Genomic DNA, 16,383 nt, shown 5'->3' with positions numbered 1-16,383 from the left:
CAATGTGTTGTGTTAAAAGTAGGTATAGTCTTCTATTTGCTCATATTTCATCTCCCTGCTTAACTTCTGTGACTTCTGAAAGTATCAAGAGGGTTTTAGGAGCAGCATGGAAACGGATTTTATTTTACATAGGATCAAGCATATGAAATTAATTACCACAGATTCAGGAGAGTCAAAGTATAAATAAGATGTCTGCATATCTTCTGAATAAGACACTTCAGCTAACTGTTGCCTAGCTACAAAAGAAGGAAAAACATAGTAAGTCTTATTTACAATTTCAGTTCAAATAGAAAAAAACTGAACATTTACTGTAGGGATGTAAACCTTTTAAAAACCACTAACCATGCAACCATGGAATTTTATGTAGTTACATGGTTAAATGGTTTGCCAGTGACGCAGGCCCCTGGAGGCTGCCCATGGTGACCGAGAGTTTAATCGGTAAGGTTAATTGACAAGCTGATGCTTATTAATTAGGGTTAGCCAGTTAAACTCTTACATTCCTAATTTACAGTCTTATCCTGCAACCCATACTCATGTAAATAGCTATCCCCGTAGAGTCTGCGGTAATACTCATGAAAATAAGGTATGCAAGTTTGGGGCACATGTTTAAAAAGGCTGCTGCTAAGTACCAACAACTACATAAGATATTTTAGAACACATACTTATTGCACACACTTATGTCAGTGGCATGTATAAAACAATTTGACATATATCATTCCAAAAATGCTGATAAATGACTAACACACTTTTCAATCCACAAATTACTGTAAGAGGTCTTCTGGAGCTGTTATTTCATTGAAAGAGCATCATTTTTTAATACTATTGTCTATGGTCATAAAGAAAAATTGACTAGGACTATGACTTTATTGACTGTGGTCATAAAGAAAAATCCTCAACATTCCAGCATAATACCCTAATCCCTGAAAATTTAACTTTTCCTTATGAGATGTTGCCAATGTTTAAGTCCTTAAAGGATGAGATCCTTATTAATTTTTTCTTCATGTAGTTTTGGTATCAAAACAAGTATATGAATGTTTTGCATAGGAAGAGAGAAAAATTTGACAGAAGATCCTAACATCTTTGGAATTAATCCAGTGTCAAAACACTCATCTTTTTAAAAAGTAACACAAAATCCAGTGCTTTCAGCGTAAACAGTTTTGCTGGGGGACAGTTTTTACACTAGAGGCTTGATATTTGCTAAAGTAGTTTACATAATTTTTTTTTAAGATTATGCCTTGCATCTTAATTTTTCAGATTTAGACATTTTAAATTAGCATCTTTAATTCACCAATGAGTAATCCATATCAGTGTCTACTATTAGAATGGAAAACATGAAATAAAACTGGAATATACAATTTATTTTCCTGTCTGCTTATACATTTTCCAGAAATTACATTGTTCACTTAGTTGTAAGAGTTTCTTAGTTTCCTCAGCTCCCACTAATTTTTAGAAATGATCCTTTTTGTATGTTTTCTATTACATAGGCAGGGTCATTATTTTTATTATTTTAAATCTTTGTTTTTATACACAAATGACAACTGACATAGAAAACACTTTATTTAAATTTCAGAATGAAAAGAAGCCGTCTTCACAAAATAAACCAACTTTCCTCTACATGTTATTCTCCCTTCACATATTGTGCTGCTCACTTTAAATATTTATTAGATTTTAATAATGTTGAATTAGCTTCAATGGCAATGCATTAGTAACAGAATTTGGCCCATAATCACGTTATTTTCAACTTTCTTTCAGTCATTTTAATATTATACTTTTATCAAAGTTATCACGTTTCAATTCTTACAAAAAAACACGACGAGAAGTCAAATGTTTACCACACCGACTCAAATGTTACGGCCCCCCACTTTCAAGTCCATTGAAGTTCATGTAAAACTTCAATGAGCTATAGACCAGACCTAAGAGGTATCACTGTAGCTAGTAATTATGATTATGCTAATTAGCAATAAAAGTTGTCACTCTTTCTCTTGTGCAGTTGTAACAAGTAATTCATCTTCAATCCTTTTATTTTTGGCTGCTTCAGCATTCTCTGGCTTGGGGTAGGAGTCAACCTGCAACTTTCAAGCAATAATGGAGGATAACACTCTGCTGAATCACTATTAATGCAATAATTTCCCCTACAGATTGCTAAATGAATTGTCACCCACCAAACTCAAACTCATTTTATATTCCTTAAGAGGCCCAGTCCTACTGTATTGAAGTCAATAACAAAATCCCACTGTCTTCAGTGATGCAGGATCAGACCCTACATTAATTTTTTTCTCTACAGTTGATTGTGAATTTCAGTATCAGTGAAATGATGACTAGCAACTCTAGAAACCAAAGCATTCTAATTTAACTACAAAATGGGTTTAATACAAAGTGAGAGTATAAGCTTCCCCTGCAGTGTGTTTCAACATGACCTAAAATGATGACTTAAGAATGAAAGGCAGTTTAGTTCCTATGCCCATTCAATCCTTGTCTCCTCTGTTGAGACTAGACTAAAAAAAGTTGCTTATCTATGCCAAGATAATTGTGGAAAGTATAAGACCCTATCTGTAGATCATATAAAACTCATACCAAAATTCAGTTTTCTAACTGGAAATACTTTTTTTCTCAGCAGAATTAAGTCTTTAGTGTTTAAACCTGGCTGCTTTCTTTTCCCATAATATTGAAATCAAATATTTAAAAATTAATTTTATAATCCAATGTCAACTGGAATTTGACCTAACCTTCCAATTCTTCAGCTGTTTCACTTTTCTCTTTAGTAGTTTCTCTTTGATACAGCAAACCATTATTTTTCTCCATCATTTGTAAGCTTTCTAATGCTGTTGTATGTTCAGTCAGAGATCTTAAAAGAGTAATGCCATTTACCAAGTCAGGAAGTCCTGAAGAATTATCAATTTGAGGTATGTGTTTCAGGAAATCGGTTCCCCTTCTTTTACCTTCCATGGCATCATGAATTGAAGGCATGATGCTTGATCCATTTTCAAATTCAATTTCACACATTCTGTCTTCCTTTGAGGACATATGTTCTCTTGTTAAAGGATAAGTGATAGTTCTGGAAACCTGAGTATGTTCTTTATCTAGTGTATCAAATGTGGTACAGTGTTTACCTGTAATATACTGGCATGGGTCACTGGAATTGCCAACCTTTGGTGGTGAGGCCAATAAAGGATTCACTGGTATAATTTCATCACCACTAGCCATCAAGTAATGTTCTAAAGGACTATCCTGGGAGTTTGTGTCTCCGAGATGTAGAACATCTTTTTCTGGATTTTTGTCCGTGACACAAGTCTGTAAAGTAGCAGGAATATATGAAATAATTTCATTTTTCTCAAATTTGTTTCTAGTATCACATTCATAATTAGTGACTCCACCATTCACAAAAGCATCAGAGCACTTTTTATTCTCGATTAACAAGTCTCTAACAGTAGACTGTGGAGAGAAAACCTGGTCTTTCTTATCATCAGTGACTTCAATATTTAATGTACTCGCATTCATCCCTCCAATGTTTTTACTCTCTGAATTTCCCAGTTCAACTAGAGAAAGAGTTAGATCATCTTTCACAATTTTGTCAAAACATTCACAGGATTTATCACACAGTTGTAATTGCAGAGACTTTCTGGTCTGATTGTCATCTCTCTCCCTCAGAATTGTTGAATATTTGACAACTCTTTCTTCATTATTACGTATTATTACTCCACAGTTCATATGAACCCTCCTCTCACTGTTCTGTGCCATAGCTCCTATTGTCAAGCAGGTTGAACCCTGGGAAAGCATGTTACTTTCACATTCTACTTCATCTTGTGTGTCATTAAAATCAAAAGTTTCTGACAGATTGAAGTTAATTTCCATAAACTGATCAGCTGGATCACTAATTTCTCCGCATGCAACTAATTTCTCACTTACAGCTTCAGGACCAGAAATCCTAGACTCATTAACTATACTTCCTAAATCTATTCTTGGCAGAAGTCCATTTTGTGACTGAGCAGAAGAAACTTCTGAATCTTTAAGATGCTCAGTTACAGTATGTTCATGGCATTTGGGGATATTTGTTTCAAAGATAATGGATGCATTTGTGCTCCTAGTATAAACATCCTCTGAAGATGAGACAAATTGAATGTCACTCTCTTTATTTATATTTGATTCAGGTAATTCACAAGGATTCAGTTGGTCTTTGCCAGAACTCTCATTAATGGCTAACAGCTGAGTTTCCCAATCACTTCCACGGGATGCAGATGCTTGAGAAGCTGTTTTACAATCCCAGCTGTATTGCCTGTCATGATCTGTTTGTTTCTTGCAATTGTACTTTAGCCCTTTTTCAACAGGCTGCATAAAGGCTGCCATGAAATGTGAAGCCTTTGGGTTTTGAGGGTCTTGTAAATCCAAACCTAAATTACTTGCTTTTTTGTCATGTCTCCTTTCTGTGACTTCTTCATCACAAGACTGTTTGGCTGAATTTGGCAACATATAAACATCCCAACTATTAGTTATTGTTTTCTCTGTAGTTGATTGGTGCTGTATATTCTTGGTACTTTCTCTGTCAGAGTTATCCATATGTGCAGACACATTTCCACTCTTTTGTTTCAATAAAATTCCTCTGCTTTCTGACAACTGACATCCAGAACAACACTCAGTGATTTCGGAAGAGTTTTGCTCGTTGCACAGTTGTGTTGGCTTGGATTTCAGAAGTGCTATTATCTGTGCTTTGCTCCTGATGTTCTGAGACAGAGACATACCACTGACTGTCTGACAATTTGATTCCATCTGTCCAGAAATAGAGATGCTGTGGTTTCTATTGTGTATCACTTCTTTGGGAATGCCAATATAAGAAGTGGAAACCAGTGAGGAGACAGACATATGGTCTCTATTGCTGCCTGTGCAAGCATCATTATTAGAGAGTGATGATGAATTAGTTTCAGCATCCTTCTCGCAAGTAGTAGAAAATAAAGGAGAGGTATTATACAACTGAGAAGGAAAGGACAACAGAGACCGCTTAGATGAATGGGATACTACTGCTTCATCATCTTCCATCAGCACCATTTTCTTTTCAATTTGACGTGGCCCTTGAAAGCCCTAGGAGAAAAGTTTTTATGTTAATATTATTCATAAATCAGCTTTGAAATTTGGAACCTAAGCAGTAAAAAGCAACCGGGCACTTATTATGCTCCATACTCTCATTAAACAATTTGACACATTTATTGAACAATCCCAAATTATGCTTCTTTTGAATTGCACCCTGAATAGCAGCAGTGGTCGTTAAAATAACTCTTGCTTACATATGCCAAGCAAGTTAGTCTTATTCATGCAAGGCAGAGCAGATTTTAATTACACATTTTCTTTCCAATACACTTCACCTATTTTATTTTACTAACAAAATATGTACTAATGCATCCACAGGAAGTTCAGAGCTCCTCATTAATACTTCAAATTAGCATCCTGTAACTAAACAATTTAATATGCTATCAAGTAAACCTGGCTACAATCATGACATTTAGTGTGAATTTAACAAGTCACATATGCAAACAATATACTTACATTAATGTAGTTTGCTGCTAAGAATTAAACCCAAACATTTTGTCTATATATACTTCATTTGATTTCACTCTAATTGAACTCCTCACTTACATGCCCACAATACAGCCTTAGTCACTGGATAACTAGAAAGCACTAGGAAATACACTAAGTTATATACAATTGCAGGGCATATACCATCAGGAGGGAAATTAGGATTTAAAATAGGTTTTCCCTGACACTAGTGCAAATTATAACGTTCCAATAGTGTTTTAAATTGGATATGAAAGTCAAACATACATATGAAACACAAACATACAGTATGTTTCCTTTTCAAGCCAAGAGGTAGATGGGGCAGAGAGAAACCACTGGGCTTCAAACTATTTCTGTTCAGCGTAGGCGCTTCTGTTTTCTTTGGCTGATCACTACCACAGTTTTCAGTTATTTTTTCTGCTTCAATTGTGATCAAATATCGGTCACTTTCTAAGTCATCTCCAGGTTTCACCTAGAAAAGACAGAGAAACAAAGGTGTTGTTTAATGGCATTATGTATGCTAGCCAGTGGAAAAAATGATAGTTTCTCCTAAGTGTTGTCAAATAGATACTGAAATAATTTGTTTTACAACACAGAAATGAAACAATAATATACAAAATTCACTGTATCCTAGACAACTGGAGCAGACTAGATATGAAAGCAAGCATTAGCTCTAAGTTTCAAATTGATTTGTGTTGGTTCTAATGTAAACACTCAAATTTGCACAGATTACTGAATATTGTAGCTTTAAAAATGAAGTTTTTAAGCAACTCCTAAGACCATAATTATTTACATAGGTCTATTAGTTTTTGGTTGTACAAAAACTCCATAATATCAAACAAACAGCACTCCATCTCAATAAGCTTGCAATATAAAAAGGTACTATACAAATCAAAATCAAACATGTAATGGTCAGAGTACATTGCAATTGTAATGCTTCCTAGAATAGGTAAGTCTATGAAGGGTTTTTTTTTAAAAGAAATTATATGAAAGAATTAAATACATTTGAGAACATTCTAAGCATATGGTTTGCATAACAGCATGAAGTGAAAATTATATATATTCATAATTCATTATCCACCATAAGCCCATTTGTCAGTTATCCACTGTACTAAAATTTGCTATGTGCTGTTTTACATATAGTGACATATAAACAAACAATCTGTCACAGATTATTTTCCAACCTAAACATTTAAGGATCAGAATATTAGCAATGACAAGCTAGACAAAACTGAAGCATAGGGAACTTTGGATCACATGAAGATAAAATATGCCGCGTCAAATTATTAGCCAAATAAGGATAAAAGCTTTACATGATTATAAAATACCTGAGATTTAACAAATACACTCTCCAAACATTGTCCTCTGTCATCAAATAAGGTTGCCTGTATTGAAATAGGAGAATTTTAAATTTAACAAATGTGTGTTAAGAAGGAACCAGTGACACAAGTAGAAGCTGAAAAAGTGGTACTATTATGCACATGATACTGAATTAAACCTGAATTCTTCACCTTATTTCCTCCAGTAGTGGTTTTCAAAACTCCATCTTGCCATACTTTCGATTTTTTAGTCTTCTGATGAGTGTATAAGACCTTATATTATAAAAAACATGTATATACTGAAATGATTTAGTAGTCATACAAGCCAAGCATATGTGAAATTTGACTATATCTTATATATAATTGTACTTAAAAATAAGACTCACAGTAAACTCCTGACAAGCCATTGCTTTGATGAAACACAGCAATCCAAAGGTTTGCAATGCATATATTCAGATCTTCATACTACTCAAAAAAAAGGGGGGGGGGCATATTTAGAATTCAACTCAGCTGCAAGGCAAGTGTGTCAAACAAAAAAGATACACATCCAGTGCTTTCCCTTAAAGAGTGGGTAAAAACAGGGTAGTGATGCTTGTGAGGGAATATTGGAGTGCTAAAGACTTGTATTCTAAACATAAACTAACAAAAGTAAAGATTAATAGCAGAAATAGCTTTTGTTTAAATATTAATATCAAGAAGAGGTCTACTTTTTTAGAAACCTGAACATCTGCAACTCCTATTCATTTTAATGGAAGTTGTGGCTCAAAATCATTTTTCAGATAAGTAGGTATTTTTATTTTAGATGGCTTTTTGAAAACTATTAGCCTAATAATCTTATCAGAACATATAATCTACTACTAAAAAATTAACCAAACTTTCATGTCTCTAATGAGGCTTCATTTTGGGGTATCTAATTTTGAAACCCTCAAATCAATAATCACCCATAAAAAACTTGGCCTAAAGTAGTCAACAGTAATCAAAGCTTTATATAAACACTTCATCATTTTCAAACCTTATGACACACAAATACAGTAGAAAATTAACTGTCAAATATCATAACTTGTACTTGCATGTAAAGAGTTGCTCTTAACATTGGGATCTTAATCATAATTATCAATTACTGACACTTCAATTAAAACCACAACCACAGGAACACAGCTAACACTGGCAATTGCTCTAACTTCTTGAAATTACTGGCTGACTGCATAGACAGCAACACAAGTGATAAAGAAATTGTTAAAAGCAATCACACATAAGAAAAGGCATATGAGAAGACAAATCAGCTATTATAGGAAGATATTAGACTAGAGATTAATTAAGCAATAGTTCATGGGATTTAAGAATTCTTAGTACATTTTTAACATTTAGAATAAGTAGAGATAGGATGAAAAAAACTCATAGGATACCTTTTTGGGGATGAACTAGGAAATTATATTTGAGAAATAATACACTGATTGTGTTACTAGCAGATAAACAGATTCAATTAGCATTCTACATATGTGGTTTTTTATTCCATTGTAAATACATTTATTAAAAGAGGAAATATATTCACACTTTTTCTCATGACAGTGGCTCTCAAGCTATAATAGCTTTTTCATTAAAAATTCCAGTTTTAAAGTGTCTTGTCTTTCAACTTCTTAAATGCTACACACTCGCCACAAGGTGGCTCAGAACATTTACTTTACGTTTATTCTTCTCAGTCACGGTACTGTTTAGAAAGATGTATGGAAAGATCATGTTTCCAACTGTGCAATTCACAGATTGACCATTCTTGTAACAATACCAGAAGAGCTGTCTTCACTTCCCCTTACTTGATCTGATAATGGCTTGATTTAGCATTGTTTACAGAAAGATGGTTACTTTAGAGCAGAATAGGAATTTTCAGATAGTCTTTCTCTTTCCTAGTAATAAAATGGAACAATAAGAATGGAAATTATAGAATCTGTCAAGCAGTCCATGGGTGGGTGGCATGGATCAGCCTTTGTGTTGCACTCCCCCTCAGTACCTGATGCAATCTGGGAAAGTTAATGATTAGAGGCCTGCACAGATACAAAATAGTATCTGCATCCAATCTTCTATTCACAAACAGGGGCTGTGGATATAAGGAGACTGGCAGAGCTTTACTAATGATCCAACCACATGACCAAACTTAACGAATGAAGATGAATCCTGGTCCTCTGTCACCTGAGGCACATTGTGCATATGCTAAGAAGAGTAAATAGCTAGACCATTTTGAAGTAGACTGAATAATAGAGCCACCACTACAGATACATTGGTTTATTAATTCCTGAAAGAATATAATGGCAGCTGCTGAAAGCCTTAATGACCTAAAATAAATCAGTAAGGCAATGTCTACACTCGCAGCTTCTTGCGCAAGTATGGCCATTCTTGCGCAAGAATCCGCAGAGCAGCCATACTGCCTGCCCGCTCTTGCGCAAGGAAATTTACAGTACGGTGTGGTAAGAGAGGGCTTCTTGCACAAGAGCTATGCTCTTTTTTAACAGGTGTAAGCCTTCTTGCGCAGGAGCTCTTATACAAGAGGGTATTGTGGACGCTAAGCAGGGATTTCTTATACAAGAAAGCCCTATGGCTAATATGGCCATCAGAGCTTTCTTGCACAAGAGAGCATCCACACTGCTATGGGCACTGTTGCGCAAAAGCACAGCTTGCACATGGCAGTGTGGACATTTTCTTGCGCAAGACTTCTTGCACAAGAACCCTTGCGCAAGATGTTCTTGCACAAGAAGCCGCCAGTGTAGACATAGCCCCAGTGTGGTAATACTTAAAAATAAGACCCTATTGTATAACGTCTTTCACAGAAACTACCTCAAAATGTAACAGAAGCAAAGAAAGAGACATTGAAAGGAACACAATCACGTTTTTTCATTCAGATCTAGTATCAGAGTATGGTCCTTTCTTCATTCAGCACACTGTCAACCTGTGGAACTCCTTGCCAGAGGATGGGAAGACTAGGACTTTAACATGGTTCAAAAAAGAGCTAGGAGGTTAGGTCCATCAATGACTATTAGCCAGGATTGGTAGGAATGGTGTCCTTAGCCTCTGTTTGTCTGGAAATGGGGGACAGGAGAGGGATCATGTGAGGATTATCTTTTGTGTTCCCTCCCTCTGGTATTAGCCACTGATGGCAGACAGGATACTGCGCTAGGTGGACCTTTTGGTCTGACCCAGTATGGTGATTCTTATATTCTTATGAAAGGACTGGTACCAATACAAACTGTACTCATATATTCTGTGTAGAGTGTAAAACATTATAATTTTGCTCTCATATCACTCCCCTCATGGCAAAGGTGATTAACAGTTACTCTCTCAAACCATTTAGTAGAGAATTGTCAGAAACACTCCATGTCCAAATACTGGTCTTAGGGAAGTCTATGGGAATTTGACCACTGACTTCAATAACAGCAGAGTTCACCCAATGCTGAGTGAGTGCTTTTAAAAATCCCAATGTTAAAAACTAATGGTTTTTACACATGAAAGTTGATTACTAGTATAGCTGAAGTTCTTAACATTTCAAAGTCAGCTGGAGTGAAGCCAGCGCCAGGACTTATTTTTCTGCCTAAAAGCAAGGTTCTATAATTTTTAAATTTTTTTTTATCTACAAGAGGTTTTTTTTAAGTGGAGCAGACCTGGCTACAACACATCCTACATCGGGAGCATGGTGACAGAAAGCACCAAAACCTGCAACGGAAAAGAGTTGGGCTTCTGCCCCCCTGCTGGAGCCTGATCGTTTTGGGCACTGTACAGACATGGGGCAGAGGCAGTTCCTGCTAGGGCAGTGGTTCCCAAACTTTTCGGCATCACGCCCCCCTTTTTGATTGCTGAGAAACTCCTGCCCCCCCCCCGCCCAAAAAATAGCAGCAAAACTTGGAGTGGGATTGACGGGGGGGGGGGGGGGACTGGATCGCCTCGCCCCCCCGTTTGGGAGCCCATGCTAGGGAGAGCCTGGTTGCGCAATACTTTGTAACCGCTGCATTTCAAACACCAGCGAGGCCGGAGGAGGCTGGTACCGGGAGGGGAGAGTAAAAATGCTGCGGGGAGGGGGGGGGGAGACGGGACGGCCTGTGGCTCTGCTGTGCGATGCCCGACGTTGCGCGTCGCTGACAGCCCGCTCCTGTGGGTGCAGGCAGGGAGCCCGCAGGGCCGCTGCTTGTCCTAGTCCTGCCGGGGGGGCTAAACCTCCTTCCGCCCCCCGGCTCTTTCCCAAGCCGCCTGGCGCGGATGGCCGAGCCTCTCGCTCTGCAGACGCCGATGGGGGGGGGCAGAGCGCGGGGAGCGGACCAGCGTCACCTCCTCTCCCCTCCCCCCCCCGCGCGGCACCTCTCGAGCTCTCGGCTCCTCGCCCTGCTTTGAAGCTTTCCCGCGCCGCCAGCTACCGATGACGCTATTTTCCGGCGCCACGGCAGAGAATAGCCCCTCGCGCCGCCGGCCCGCGCTCGGAAGTGCGTCGCGCGCGGGGGGGCGCCGATCTGGTAAGCCGGCGGCAGGGCAGGCGGGGGCTTTTCTTGCTGGGGCTGAGCGTCGCGCGCTGGCGGTGACGCTGCTGCAGCTCAGGAGAGGCGGGGGGCCCTGTAGGAGTTGGCGGCGGCGGCGGCGGCGGCGGCAGGTGAGAGCCCGGCTCTACGCACCGGGCGCGGGAAGGGGGGAAGCGCGGTGAACTAGGAACACTGTTAACCCTCTCCGCCCCGCCGGCAGGGGGCGCTGCGCGGGGGCTTCGCGCATGCGTCAGGCTCGTGGGCGGGGCGGGGCATTGGCGGCGCGTGGGGGCCGCGGGGGGCTCTGCGGACAGACTGAAGAGCGCTTTCGCCTAGAGCCGCGCAGTCCGGCACCCGCCGTGAACAGCGCCGCCTGCAGGGGGGGAGGGGCGTCCCCAAAGTTCTTTTGTCCCTGGGACAGGTTCAGAAAAGGGGCCGCGAGAGCGCTGAGGCCACGGGAAGAGAGAGATGAAGAAGACTGGGTGCTTGATAGGACAGAGCTCTATAAAATCATGGCGGGTGGAGAAAGTGAATTCGGGATAAAGGCATGTAATTGTTCCCATAGCCTATGAAATAGCCACCCCCAAACGAAACTAATAGCAGTTTTAAAACAAACAGAAGGAAGTAGTTCTTCATGCAGCACACAGCCAATCTGTGGAACTCCTTGCCAGAGGATGCTGTCAAGGCCAGGATTTTAACAGGATTCAAAAAAAGAACTAGAGACATTCATGGGGGATTGGGCCATCAATGGCTATTAGCCAGGATGAGTAGGAATGATGTCCCTAGCCTCTGTCAGAAGCTGGGAGTGGGCAATAGGGGTGGGATCACTTCATTATTACCAGTTCTGTTCATTCGCTCTGTGGGCACCTGGCATGGCTAGATGGACCTTTGGCCTGAGCCAGTATGGCCGCTCTTATGTTCTTACATTCATCACTTTTGTCCGTCAGGGCTTGAGGGAGTGACTCCAAAGTACTGTTGCTATCCCCCTCCGTCTGAGCCCTTTCCCAACAATTTGGAATGAGGCCACTGGCAGGAGGGGCAGTTTTGGGATCAGCGCACAGGTGTAGCGAAGAAGCTGCCTTCTGTCCTGCTAGGGTTGGTACTGGGTTCTCTAGCCATGTCTGCACCGCAGTAGAAACTCTGACTTTGGGACTCAGGCTTGTGCACTTGGTGAAGCATCCACGCTGTATTGTAAAGCTGGGCTTTTAGTTACTGGAGCTGGGTTAACTAGTCCAGCGTGCACTACGTAGATGTTCTGAATTGGGTCTGGCTACGGCTGCTGCCATGCTACGAAATGATAGGGTTTAGACACAGAGAGAATCAGACTCTTTCCCTCCTCCCTCCCTTGGATGGTCCCCAAGAGCTGGGTCCCAAGTGCTTGTTGTTTAGTGTTAGGTAGACATGTGAGTGGATGAGAGGAGAGGTGGGCTTGAACCTGAGTCTGAGCCCAAATTTCCAATGCAATATAGCACATACTTTAAATGACTGCAATCCAAATTCTACTCCAGAGCCCCAATTAAGTTAACCCTACTGTAATGCAAAACCAAAAATGTTATCGACTACACGATTAGTCAAGAAGGGAAGGTACTCATTCCTGGTTCATGCCGGGTCTGGGAGTTATGCCCCCCTGAAGCTCTACAGTTTCAATATAGCAAGACATTTAAACTGCACAGTCGCACGGGGGAAACAGGGAGCTCCTGGACCTGACAAAAGCCAGGACTGAGCCAAGCTTGCTCAGTCCCGGCTGCTGCCAGAGCATTCTTTGTTAATGGCCAGCCCAAGCTGCTGTGAACAGGGGCTGATCCACAGGATGCGGAGCAGCCTTTGCCCGTGGCAAGCCTGGCCTGCCGTGGGCAGAGGCTGCTTCAAGCATCCCCCTCCTCCCACATTGCTGCTTCTGTTAGAGGCAGCCGTGCAGGAAGTGGGGGCAGGCGAGGAGATCTGGCTCCCCCCAGTTTCGGCTCCAGCTCTCCCAAAGGGGGGGGAGGGGATTTGGGTAGTCAACTCGACTATCCGATAAGCTGAGGTTTACCAGGTAATCAGCTACTCGACTGCTTGCTTACATCCCTAATTCATAAGTTTTCATTATTGTTCATTTCTGTGCTTTGCTTCTTTGTACATAACACACTGCTCCATTTCAGTCTTGTATTTAAATTACTGGGGCAGCTGATGTTCATGCTAGTTGGAATTGAGCTAGAATTAGAAAATGCTCCAGGCAGTAGATGCATTGATGCTGGTTTTAATGTAGTTATGTAAAAAACAAGTAGTTCTGATGACGCTAGAACAGGATATCGCTATAGCTACTTTGAGCAAGAAAATGGAAAAAATGTGTGTATTTTGGTGAGTGCCCCATTTATAAGACAATATTAGGAGTGCAAACTTTTATGATCTTTTGGGCATTTTCTATGACATTATTGTGGTTGAAACCTAAGTGACGTTTTTGTACAATTCTTTGTTTTTAAAGTACAAATCCAAGTCTGATTCACCTAATGAAAATATTTTTATGAACATCAATTGTTTATTTGGTGTCAACATCGAGTCACTGTAAACCTAAGTAGTGAATGACTCAAAGGGAATGAGTTTCTTCTTCCAAAATAATTTTTTTAGTTTGTGAATTTTACATGTGGAGTGCCAGAAATGATAAATGTTTATGCAATAGTATGTAAATGAAAAAATGTCTGGGTCCATTCAAAAGCACCCGATGGTCTGGATTTGGCCCATGGTCTGCCTATTAACTGCCCTTGCTTGCTTTGTGGGATCACTTTTCTTCTTACCAGAGCTGTGGCTCTTCCCTGCTTCCCCGTGTGTTCATCCGCCAATACAGCTTAATATGTGCTGCTGAGCTGGCATCAACCAGTGCAGCTGAGCAGGCATGTTGAGGAAAAGTATCTTGGCCAGGTATTAGAGCTCATCTTCATTTCTCATCCTCTTTCTTTCCTTGGTTATCTTATTTGGACTCTGAGTCCTGAGGCACTGCATCTTGAAGCTAGCCTTGCTCTGGTCTTCTGACAAAGCCACCACAATGTGGGATCTAATTAGTGCTCAGCACAATATAGCATTTGTAAAGTAAAATGTCAATTTCTGTAGTGTCCTTGATACAAGTTGAACTTCTTTAGTCCAGCATCCTCAGGACCTGATGGATGCTAAACTACAGGAAACCAATATTGTAGCGATTTGGTCTTTTTTATTTATTTGTCTGTCTGTCTGTTTATTTGTTTTTTATTTTATTGATTGCCAAGGGAAATAAACAGAACAATGCTTAGTATGTTCTTACCAATGTGTAACTGTACAGATACACCCAAAATAAGTTTGAGTCTAGCCAAGGCTTATCAGCTCTCTTCAGAAAAAAGTGTTAGTGTTGTTACACAGTTTTACTGTATTGGCAGAAGGAAATGAGTAAATAAAGCATAAAAACATGTTTTTGCTTAACGACATTACCAGCATTTCCGCTGCTTGCTGGGATCCAAGAAGTCATTTAAGGGGTAAACTAGAGTTAAATAACAGCACAGAACACTGAGAGCCAGGACTGTCATCTGTCAACTTTACAGGACAGTGGGAAACTTAGACACACCTACAATAAGATGACATTTGGGTCACTAAAATCATGCCGGATCATGGATGTTGCTGGACAAGAGAGGTCCAACCTGTACTGAAAGCTTCCTAAATTCTTTACAGATTAGTTGGATACTGAGAGTTAAGTGATGGTGTAGACAAGACAAGCACAGCTTCCATGTGGTGAGCAGAAGTTCTCAGAGACTTGGATATTAGGTGTTGTATTCTAGACAAGATCCCCTCTCCAAAAAAATCTGTAATTCCTGAATATTTTATTTGGAAAATTGGCTTGCTTTCTTTAACTTTTAACTGGACAGTCATCAGAGACATCCTCTCTCTGAAAAAAAGTGCCACTAAATAGTAGTACAATTTTTCCTGTAGCGTCCGACCAAATATTATATTGCATTGCTGACGTTTGTCTTGCTGTGTGATTTGAACTCATGTTGAACTTTTAGCTCAATGACAGGAGCATGACCTTACTTATTCTTTCAAGCTAATTGACAGCTTGTTGACCTTAAGCATCTTGAATGGTCAGCTCACAGCAGGGAGATAAACTGGAATCTTGCTTAAAGAAGCCTGATTTACACAATAATCTGAAAACCATTTCCATTTTTATGCGATCTTTGGCTTCCTCTCTGTTTCTCCCTGCAAACACCACTTCCTGGAACATTGTATTGTAATACTAACCATTGACCAAGAAATGGAAAGACCTTTATGTTGCTATCATGTGTAAAATACATCAGCCATTGTGGCAACTTCATTTTTAGACAGCTTTCACTCATGCCAAGGTGCAGTTGTTTTTATTTCATACATATATAATACTCTGAAAGATTGATCATTCTTAAGGATGTAGAGATTGAAGAGTGACTTGGGTCAAAATGAATTCTATACCTGTGTAACTTGTCATCTTTCCTCAAGTTACATCCTGTTTTCTAAGAGTTTGATTTTATTAGTTGCCAAGAGCCATCAATGGGATTTGAGGATGCCCAGTGCCTCACAAGATCAGGTCCTAAATAACTGCGAAAAAAGGAAAACATTATTTTTTTTATACAGCACATCCAGGTTATAATGTATACTTACAAAAACAGTATTCATTAGTGAGCCCAAATTTTGGTGGTCTTTTTAATCTTTGACACAACATTAAGAATGTATTGAAAGTTCATAGTACTGTACTCAGAAGATGTCAACTGAAAAATTTTGGATCTCCACATTGTTTCCTGGTATAATTTCTGGCAGAGGTGTATTTTAGCTTTTTATAATCTGGAAACGACTGTTTTCTTATGTGCATCCCATTGCCATCACAAATCCAATGGTGTTGATTGCTATCACTAAGCACTTTGGTGTTGCATTCCTCTGCAAGGAAGCAAACTGTTCTTTAAGTTGGGATTCAGACCCCAAACTTATAGCTATATCGTTAACTGGTGATAATCAGCCTAAGATCCTGGAATGACTAGGTGGGCAAGATAATATCTTTT

At 39.7% G+C, this 16,383-nt stretch overlaps 2 protein-coding genes across 8 annotated transcripts in view; one reads left to right on the top strand and one right to left on the bottom strand.

The window, feature by feature from the left end:
• The window catches only part of ZGRF1 (zinc finger GRF-type containing 1), a 62,143-nt gene extending 50,804 nt beyond the window's left edge, over positions 1-11,339 (bottom strand). For 3 of the 5 annotated variants that reach the window (XM_075929746.2, XM_089778040.1, XM_089778041.1), the window contains exons 1-7: positions 11,202-11,339; positions 7,250-7,328; positions 7,056-7,136; positions 6,873-6,929; positions 5,831-6,016; positions 2,727-5,073; positions 157-236 (exon numbers count right to left, since the gene is read on the bottom strand). In XM_075929746.2, coding sequence (XP_075785861.2) covers positions 157-236; positions 2,727-5,073; positions 5,831-6,016; positions 6,873-6,929; positions 7,056-7,136; positions 7,250-7,270 — 2,772 coding nt within the window. In that variant the 5' untranslated portion in view covers positions 7,271-7,328; positions 11,202-11,339. Of the gene's footprint in view, positions 1-156; positions 237-2,726; positions 5,074-5,811; positions 6,017-6,872; positions 6,930-7,055; positions 7,137-7,249; positions 7,329-11,201 lie in introns of those variants that run through there. The other 2 variants (XM_089778042.1, XM_089778043.1) reach the window with 2 other exon arrangements.
• The window catches only part of LARP7 (La ribonucleoprotein 7, transcriptional regulator), a 36,998-nt gene continuing 31,835 nt past the window's right edge, over positions 11,221-16,383 (top strand). For 2 of the 3 annotated variants that reach the window (XM_089778045.1, XM_075929750.2), the window contains exon 1: positions 11,221-11,353. In XM_089778045.1, coding sequence (XP_089634171.1) covers positions 11,260-11,353 — 94 coding nt within the window. In that variant the 5' untranslated portion in view covers positions 11,221-11,259. Of the gene's footprint in view, positions 11,488-16,383 lie in introns of all 3 variants that reach the window. The other variant, XM_075929748.2, reaches the window with a different exon arrangement.

Source organism: Pelodiscus sinensis, chromosome 4, assembly GCF_052426305.1.
Source record: "Pelodiscus sinensis isolate ZL-2025 chromosome 4, ASM5242630v1, whole genome shotgun sequence".
In the NCBI taxonomy this organism is placed as follows: domain Eukaryota; kingdom Metazoa; phylum Chordata; order Testudines; family Trionychidae; genus Pelodiscus; species Pelodiscus sinensis.
The sequence above is the reverse complement of the archived record's forward strand: the minus strand, read 5'-3'. Positions and strand labels throughout refer to the sequence as shown.